Source organism: Ovis canadensis, chromosome 1, assembly GCF_042477335.2.
Source record: "Ovis canadensis isolate MfBH-ARS-UI-01 breed Bighorn chromosome 1, ARS-UI_OviCan_v2, whole genome shotgun sequence".
NCBI classification, from domain to species: Eukaryota; Metazoa; Chordata; class Mammalia; order Artiodactyla; family Bovidae; genus Ovis; species Ovis canadensis.
This window is the reverse complement of record NC_091245.1, coordinates 21853989-21863358: the sequence shown is the minus strand read 5'-3', so window position 1 is coordinate 21863358 and position 9370 is coordinate 21853989. Positions and strand designations below refer to the sequence as shown.

The 9370-nt window shown below is 54.0% G+C and overlaps 1 protein-coding gene across 1 annotated transcript; it reads left to right on the top strand.

The window, feature by feature from the left end:
* Positions 1–433: 433 nt before the first annotated feature.
* MOB3C (MOB kinase activator 3C) lies at positions 434–9370 on the top strand. Its single transcript, XM_069590516.1, has 4 exons — positions 434–783; positions 4403–4864; positions 6829–7031; positions 7362–9370. Exons 2-4 carry the CDS (start codon positions 4447–4449, stop codon positions 7389–7391), a joined length of 651 nt encoding a protein of 216 aa, XP_069446617.1. The 5' UTR covers positions 434–783; positions 4403–4446; the 3' UTR covers positions 7392–9370.

The window sequence follows — 9370 nt, the reverse complement described above, 5'->3', positions numbered from 1 at the left end:
TTAGAAGAAAGGAAGGAAAAAAGATGTTCCAAAGTGGGAATAGCTGGAACAAAAATGTGGGTGGGTGGGGGCAAAGGGTGGGAATGGGATGACTTGGCCCAGGAGTGAGGAGTATCTGCCCAGCCTGAGCCAAAGCCCCAGAGCTGGTGGGTGAGGTGGAAGTCTGATCTGAGCACTCTTGGGAGCCAGTCCTTTGAGTGCTGAGGTAATGGTTCCCAAGGCGTTGGTTCATTGATTCAGCAAATGGGTATTAAGTGCCTGCTGTGTGCCAGGCACTCTGCCAGGAGCTGAGGGTATGGGAGTGGATGGCAGATCTGATCTCTAATTGAGCTCAGCGACAAGGGAAACACAGAAGATTCCAGGAGGGCAAGGAAACCACCATTATCCATCTCCAGACAGAGCTGGATAAAATGGGTTTGTCCCCATTTTACAGTCAAGGAAACTGAGGGTGCCTCCTTGACCCTAAGAGAACCAGCTCTTCGTCCTTTGGTCCTGGGAAGCTGGGGGAGCGATATGGACTTTCCGGAAAGGCGAAGGTATTGGGAGGGGGGGTCCTCTCTCCCCGCCCCTTCCCCGCCCCTTGGCCGCAGCGTGGCGGGGCCGGGAGGGCCTGGGCGGAGCTGGCGTCGCCTTGGGGGCGGAGGGCGACAGCGGGTTCGGCGGGGCAGGCAGGCGGACACGCGAGACCTGCACGGCCGGGAACCGGCGGGAGGAGAGGACCACGCACTGGGGATGTGACTCCGCGACCAGAGAGGACTCGCGCTAACCCACCCGGCGGACCCCGTGAGTGAGATCCCCCGGCGCCCCGCCGCGCACACAGCCCAGCCTCTCTTCCACTTTCATTTCTTCGGCTGTCCCGGCCTGGCACCATCCCCAGACGACCTGCGCCCGGAGCAGGCTGCCCACAACCCTGGTTCCGGGGTCCGGGACTCGGAGCTGGAAAGTCAGGGTGGGGTGGGGGCGCGTCGGTTGAAGAGGGCGTGTCTTCGCAGGCGGAAATTTCAGGCCTGCTCTTCTGGGTCCTACTACCCATCTGTCCCGGCAGCTGGGCTGGGGAGATGGCGGCGTCAGGTGTTCTGGGAGAGGCTGAGGAGTGGTCTTGGGTGGCCGAGCGCCACGGGGAGGAGCTCGGAGTCCTCGCCTCGACTTTTCTCTTGGATTTCTGCTCTCAGCGCTCCCGCCCACCCCCACCTCGCTAATACACATCGCTCTACTCTAGGCTGGATTCTGGTTTCCAACTGGGGCCAGGATCCTGGGTCAGGACTGGAGGAGCGGCAGGTGTGGCCCTGGCAGGGGCTGAGTGTCAGAAGCAGGCAGGGCTCCTCTGTGGCCTTTATTTGGGAAACCCAGATGCCCACCCAGGGAGTGAGCCATCACTGGCCACTTTAGGAATGAAAGGACATCCAGAGTTAGGAAACGGGGCCCAAGAGGGGGAATAGCCGTGGTTCCAGGGAGGGGACAGAGATTCTGTGAGATAAGAGACTCACTGACTCGATGGACGCGAGTCTGAGTGAACTCCGGGAGTTGGTGATGGACAGGGAGGCCTGGCTATTGCGATTCATGGGGTCGCAAAGAGTCGGACACGACTGAGCGACTGAACTGAACTGAACTGAAAGGGATGAGAGTGGGAAGTGAAAACAGACAAGTGGCCTGGATACAAGGGCGTCTATCCATGTTCCCTCCCTCACAAGCTTTCATTTCCCCCCGGGAAAGACCCAGGCATTGACATTCTGCAGCAAGAAGGTGGGACCCTAGCTCCCTGGTTAGGACACCCAAGTTGCTGTGGAGTGTGGGGGAGGCACAGTGTGTCGGGGGAACAGGAATTAAGTTGGTCTAGTGGATGGGAAGATGCTCCCCTTTTCCTTCACTCCCCTCCTTTCTCCTTATCTCTACCAGACCAGCGGCACGCAGCTAGGGCAGGAAAATGGCCCTTGACCAGTTGTCATGCCCCACCTTATCCCAGTGTCCCATTGTGCCACTGGAGATCCCCTGCTTGTGACTGGCTGTGTGAACCCAGGCTCCTAAAGTCCTCTTATGGGGCCTCAGTTTCCTCATCCATTCAAGAAGTGAGTTGGGCCAGTTGATTTCTCAGGGCTATTTCAACTCGATGATTCTTGCTTTTGAGCTTTCCACAAAGCCTGAGCATCCAGTATGTACCAGGCCTGACCTAGACTGGGAGGTGAAGCCGGTGGAGGACAAAATGACCAAAGAGTAGTCTCCACCCAGGGACAAAGAGATCTGGGTGCAGTAGAGGAGGCTATGGGAGGAGGCAGTGTTCAACTTGAGGGCGGGAGTTAAGCCCAGGGACCAGTGTAAGAAAACATACAGAAGCAGGAGTTGGGGAGCTGTTCGTGGATCAGGAAGAAGCCCAGAGTGGTGGCTCTAGGGAAGTGGGGCAAGAAAGCTCGGATGAGATGTTGAATGCGAGAGTAGGTTTGTTGGTAGCTGTCAGTGAGGGGGGATGTGCAAAGGTGGAGAGCCCAGGGACCCAACTAATTGTAGTGTGATTTTGGAAGCTCCTGCCCTAAGAATAAGGTGAATTTCTTTTTTTTTTTTTCTTTTTAAAAAAATTTTCTTGGCCATGTCACATAATGTGTAAGATCGTAGTTCCCTGACCAGAGATCAAACCCACGCCCCTTGCATTGAAAGCGCAGAGTCCTAACCACTGGATGGGTTCCCCAAGGAACCCACAGGAAAAAGTTCCCCAAGCAGAATTTAGATGCAGGGGCATATGTGAAGTATGGAAATATCTAGGGTCAGGAAGCTTGGGTCCCACACTGAGGACTTATTTGGGTGAGAAGTTGAGGGGTAGCAGATGGATGACCTGCCACATCTTAGAGGATTTTTTCAAGACAAGATCCTGTGGGGAGACCTGCCCCTACTCTCCAAACTCCTCTCATTTTACTTGACTTCTGCCCTTCTGGCTGTGTGTTATGTGCACAGAGAGGAATCCTTGTTTCAAACTTCTCCACTAGCTTGACTTGTTGTCTGACGTGACAACCCACATGTGCCTTTGGTTACACCCAGTTGTCACCTTGTTCCCACCCTCCTTTCCCCAAACCTGACCCAGTATTACTCGAGATGTGAGAAAGGAAAATACTCCAGTGTGAGCTCTGAGGTCAAGGTGTGTTTGTGTCAAGGCCTTTGTGGCTCTTTTTAAGGCTTAGTCTGGGTTAGCATTCAGGACTCAAATTGACCAAGGTCAAGGCCAGGTCAGAGTTCAGCCTGGAGCCAAAGCTGAGTGCTTAGCCTACTCTCAGGCTTAGTGCTTGGTCTGGGGTCAGGATCACAGTTCATGTGGCTAAATTCCAGTGGGTACCTGGGTCCCTGCATTTCCCAAGAGCACAAGCACTCACGGGAAAATGAGGTGATTACCCTGGAAGTCCCAGGAGCTTGGCCTATGAGTGACCCAGGAAACTGCATGGGCCAAATCCCTCCCTGCTGCAGGGGTCACCCAGCAATGATGGATGACACTAGAACCCAGGTCTCCTGCCTCAAAGCCTAGCGCTCTTATCATCATCCCCAAAGGCTGTTCTGCGTCTGAGATCCTTCAATTCTAAAAAGCAAAGCAAATTCTGAATTCTGGATGGTCCCAACTGGGTGATGTGACTGCATTTTCCTGCCTCCCAGTGCCAGGCACATAGTAGGAGCTCTAGGAACATCTACTGCATGTCAGGTGCAGAGGGAGGGGCCAGTGGCTTGTTCTGGTTTGGGTTTCAGGCTGGAGAGGCAGGCTTGGGATAAAAGATCTCCAGCCACTGTTGGAGGAAGTGGTGCCCTTCTAGACCTGCCACCCTCCCCCTCTCCTCCAGTGCCTGTAGTCACATTCAGAGGCCACCCAGCTGGCCATCTGAGAGCTCTTTCCTTTCAGGGCAGTAAAAGGAAAGGACATTTTTGGTAGAAAAGTCCCTCCTGCTCCCTGGGAATCCCCGGTGGCCGGATGGACTACGGGATATCCCAGAGGAAGCCAAGGGTGGGGGCTCCCCCCTCTACCCTCAGCACAATGCCGGCAGGCTTTCCCACGCTGTACCAACTGGCCCGTGAGATCCCCAGAGGTCATTTCACCCAGGCCCCTGCCTCCTGCAGGAGCCTCTGCCAACTCTAATAGTCCGCAGCAAGTCTGAGGAGCACCTGTTTGGAGCCTAGGCCCAGCCCTCTCTGAGACACAATGAAAGTGGAGAAGAAAGAAAAAACGTGGGAGGGCTGTGGAAAGCTTGGCAGGGGGAACCAGGGGAGCTAGCAATAGGGCAGGATACCGGACTGAAGGGAAGAGGAGGATTTAGATTCCAAGCTGAGAACTCCAGGCCAAAAGTCAAGAGGTAAGAGGCAGGATGTGGCGGAAATCAAGTCCATTTGGTAAGGACCTGACCACCGTGCTCCCCTCTGCCCTTGGCCCTGGCAGGGAATCCGCAGGTCCTGCCCTTGGACCCTTGGCCCATCCCGGCCATGGCGCTGTGCCTGAAGCAGGTGTTCTCCAAGGACAAGACGTTCAGGCCGCGGAAGCGCTTTGAGCCGGGCACGCAGCGCTTTGAGCTGTATAAGAAGGCGCAGGCGTCGCTCAAGTCTGGCCTGGACCTGCGCAGCGTGGTGAGGCTGCCGCCCGGCGAGAACATAGATGACTGGATCGCCGTGCACGTGGTGGACTTCTTCAACCGCATAAACCTCATCTACGGCACCATGGCCGAGCGCTGCAACGAGACCAGCTGCCCGGTCATGGCCGGTGGGCCTCGCTACGAGTACCGCTGGCAGGACGAGCGGCAGTACCGGCGGCCGGCCAAGCTCTCGGCGCCGCGCTACATGGCGCTGCTCATGGACTGGATCGAAGGCCTCATCAACGACGAGGATGTCTTTCCCACGCGTGTAGGTGAGTCTCGCCTGGCAGGCAGGTCAGGCTCCTTTTTTTTCGTTTTGTTTTGTTTTCTCTGAGGCCTCTTTTTGTCTGAAGCTCGAGTGTCCCTCCAGGGACCACCCAGGCAAGACCATGATGATTCTCAGAATCATCCAGAACAAGTGCCTCAAGGTGCTCCTAGCAAGTCACCCTGTTTGGGCTAATATGACTTGCTGTGGCTTGGGAGTCTTTTCTGACTCCTGGCCCCAAGAAAGGAAAGACGATCTGGACTGGGGGCCAGACAGTAGCTCCACTGCAGTGGGCCCTCAGGGCAGAATTTTTCCATTTCAGGCCAGTCAGGGAACCTTGTCTTAGCTCAGCTGGGCAGCCTGGAAGGGTGAGGGTGGGAAGGGGAGATGAGTGACATCATCCTGGCCCTGTTTCCTCACTCAAGGGCAGCAAGAGGAGGCGCTGGCTTAGAGGCTAAGTGGGCATGACCTCGTGTTCATCATTGCAGCCCACCCTACCTGGCCTCCTGCGCATCTTTGTTAAGGTTATGGGAATCAGAGATGGGCGGGCCAGGGTGGTCAGGCCCAGAGGGGAGAAGTCTGAATGCTGAGGGCCTTGAGTCACAAATCACCACCCACACCCCTCCCCATTTGGTGGCCTGCCCTTTCCTGCACTATCATGTGCAACCCAGGTATCTTCATTTCACATGGGAGGAAACAGACGGAGAGACGGAAAATGCACTGAATCAGGAGGTACTCAGAACTTGCTCAGGTCTCATGGGACCCAGGACCCCGAGTCTAGATGTGCAGGACAAGTCTGAGGGACCTGGGCTGGGTCTGGAAGAGCTCACAGGGAGACAGGGCTCAGCCCCACCCGAGAGCAGTGAGGAAGGGGAAGGGCCTCATGGAGTGGGGTGAGTCAGTGTGGGCCTGTGTCTGAGCTCTTGTTCCCTTTTAGTTTTCACCCTCAGGCCTGTGAGATCCCAGATGCCTGTGCCTTAACTCTGGGATGACTCTGCCACAGCAGAGAAGAGGGTGTAGCCTCAAATTCAACTGTGAGGATGGGAGGCTGTGCAGAAATCATGCCTTTTTCACAGAGAAAGTCCTGAGCTTTCTCGCTGGCAGGGTCTATAGCATTTATTTGAGGTGTGCTGCGATGCAGTGCAAAGAGGGCTTGAATCCCACCTCCAGTCTATACTGATTAATAGTTACGTGGCCTTGGGCAAGTGGTTCCATGTTTATGCACTTCAGTTTTATCAAAGCTAGGGTGGCTGCCATATCCATTATCATACCAGGCTAAAGGTGCAGACGACCCAGCACAGGGCCTGGCTCACAGATGGAAGGTTCTTGCAAGTGTTATTGAATGTTTGAAGGACTGAGAAATATCTGAATTCATTCTTGAAGATTTAGGAATTCTCAGGATTGGGGTCTGGGGCCCACTGTGTGAATGTTGCAAAGGGAAAGGAATCAGGTGGAGCTGGAGAGGCAAGTCAGGATCAGACTATGAAAGGCTTTGAGCAGCTACCATGCTGGGAAGACAGGATTCGATCCTGAAGGCCCATATTTTAAAAAGTGGGCCCCCCCCAAAAAAAAGTGGGTCCCAGATATTGATGAACTCCCCTTGGAATTGCATCCAACAGTGTTATATGCAAGCATCTACAGATGCACATGTTTCTGGAGAGAACTGTGGCATAACTTCCATCATAGTCTCAGCAGGGTTGGTCAGTGATCCAACAAGGCTGTAGAGTCGTGTTCAGGGTGATGGGGAAATTGGAAGATGATTTGTATTTCAGCAGCAGAGAGGCACAGTGAGCTTTGTGTTTCATTAAAATGGGAAGTACGGGAGAAAGCAAACCTTGATCTCTGTTTCCCACAGGGAAGTGTGCTAGGGAAAGAGGCCATCCTGGGCAGTGTGGGGGATGGGCAGGGTTGGGCAGAGTTTCATCAAACGGTTGCTGATGTCCTGTTCTATCTGCCCACCCCACCCCCTAGGAGTTCCCTTCCCCAAGAACTTCCAGCAGGTCTGCACCAAGATCCTGACCCGTCTCTTCCGCGTCTTTGTACATGTCTACATCCACCACTTTGACAGCATCCTCAGCATGGGGGCCGAGGCGCATGTCAATACCTGCTACAAGCACTTCTATTACTTCATCCGCGAGTTCAGCCTGGTAGACCAGCGGGAGCTGGAGCCACTGGTGAGGCCAAGCCCCCACTGCCCTCCCCTACCAGGGCTAGCCTCTGTGAGTTTTCAGATCCTTTCAGTTTAAAGGCTCTTTAAGAAAATCCAATACCCAAGTAGATATATCAGGGGACCGCAATTCATTTAACAGTGGATTTTGTACTTTAATAGCGAATTCATTCAAGTATCAGTTTACAGACATAGGTCTGCAGCCTGGAGTTGGGGGGTGATGGTGGCAGGCAGGGGCCTGACTCAGGCAGAAGAGTTGCCAGGCCCTGTAGTTTGGGAAGGGGCTGCCTGGTACACTGAGCTCTGACTGACCCCTCCCCACCTTGTGTCTCTGCAGAGGGAGATGACAGAGCGGATTTGTCACTGAGCCCAGACCTGGGCCTTGTTGACTGTCAGATGGACCACCTGAACACAGAGTGTCCCAGGGAGGGGACCATCAGAAGTCTGGTGGTAGAGGGACCTGAAGGCCCTGGAGCCCCTCCACACACCCAAAGCCCCGGAACTTCTGTTTCTCAGGAATCTGCCCACATGTCCTCCTGACTGCTTGGGAGTGGAGAAGGGAAGAGCTTAAAGGCGGGCAGACAGGAGGAAAGGAGGAGCTAACCCCCCAGCATGAAGTCTAGAGGGTTTCTGCTCTGACACTTGACCCTTCCACGGTGCTTCCCAAGCCTATTTTGGGAGTGTGGATGTGGCTGAAGTGATGGCAAGAAAGGTGCAAGAGCATGAGCAGCTGGTCTGTGAGTGGACACAGATGAGATGTATGTATCTGTGTGTATGTGTGTGATATTGACTATGGGGTGTGTCTGTGAGAGCAAGTTGCCTTAGACCCTTCCTGGCACATGGGCCCTCCATAAGTGTTAGGTAAATGGATGGATGGATGGATGAAAGGAAGTAGGGACTAGGGCCTTCAGACCATGACCACTTAGGAATGATGACAAGTCAGTTACCCCATTTGGTGTGCCTGGCCTTGTGTGTTAAGTGCACAAACTGTGGTTGTAGATGTAGCTCCATATTTGAACCTTCCAAGCCACCATCTTCCATCAGCATGAGTTCTGGGGAGCTGGTGGGAGGTAGGAAGGGGAGCCCTATCCTGAGTACTTAAAATCCTGGCCCACCATAGACACAGGTTCGGATTTGCTCAGCCAGAGATGCTCATGTGCTGTCATTTCCCTCATCCCTCTGCCTCCAGGAAGGCCTGGTTATAGACAGCCTCCTAGGCATCAGGGGTGATCCCTCAAGTCCACAAAGGTCGTCTGTCCTTAAATCAGGAATCATACACTCCAATCTAGCTCCCTGAATCTCCAGATGTGATTGTGAGGATCTGAAACCCAGCAGAAGATAATCCTCCAACTCACAGAGCTAATGAACTTGAACTGGGAAACTCCAGAGCTTTATCTCCCATCTGGGATATTGAGGACCACAGAGCTGTGAACAGACTCTTCCAGGCTTGGAGAGCCCCCATCCTGCAAGTACCTGCCTCCTTCCTCCTTCCCAACCATCCCTGAGACATTCCAGCTGGTTAGATCTCAGAGCATAGCTATCCACAGAGAAACTGGCATGGTCATTCAGCACTTATGACTCAGCACCTCCATGTCCAGCCCTGCAAGTGAGAAAACTGAGACAGGGACAGGGCCCTCCTGTCCTGGAGATGGTGGGCTGGGGGGCCAGGATGGAGAACCAGAAGGAATCTGAGGATCATCCAGTCTCACTTACAGAAACATCCGTGGACACAGGAGGAAACTGAAACCAGAAGAGAGGTGGGAGAAATTGTCCAAGGCCTCCCAGCAAAGCTTTTGTGGAGCTGGAGTAGAAACCAGGGGTTCTGACTTTCACCCCAGGCCTGTGGATTGCCACACAGGGAGATGAGAGGCACTCCAAAGGAGTGTTTGACAGCTCTCTCCAGAACACAGCTGTTTTTTGCTTTGAGGAAGGATTTCTAGCCTGATGCCAGAGTACCCCACCACTGCTGTGGTCTGCTGGGGTTGTCTGCTGAGCCAAGCCTCCAAAATCATGCCCCTCTCCATGGCCCTGCAGCTGCCAGATCTCTGGGGAAACAGATGGGGCTCCTGGGGCCAGCCAGCTGAACCTGGGACAGCTGCCTCCAGAGAAATTCCCAAGGGAAACATTGGCTCAGCAGCTTCGCCAGAAATTCTGGCATGGGGTTGGGGGTCTGTGGGGAAGTCAGAGTCTCCCAAAGAGGATTGTATATTGGGTGTTGGAGTCTAGGCTACTACCAGTGCTGATTATGAAAGGTGGGGGGAGTAGAATGGGGGCAATCTATTTTTTGTGAAACAGAGGGAAATTTTATCTTTGTTATTTTTGGTAAAATAAAGGAGGCAAACTAAA

Coding starts and splice junctions, on each gene's coding strand:
- MOB3C (XM_069590516.1), top strand. CDS start 4,447: ATGGCGCTGTGCCTGAAGCAGGTGTTCTCCAAGGACAAGACGTTCAGG. Junction 4,865..6,828: donor TGTCTTTCCCACGCGTGTAG/GTGAGTCTCGCC, acceptor CCCACCCCCTAG/GAGTTCCCTTCCCCAAGAAC. Junction 7,032..7,361: donor AGCGGGAGCTGGAGCCACTG/GTGAGGCCAAGC, acceptor GTGTCTCTGCAG/AGGGAGATGACAGAGCGGAT.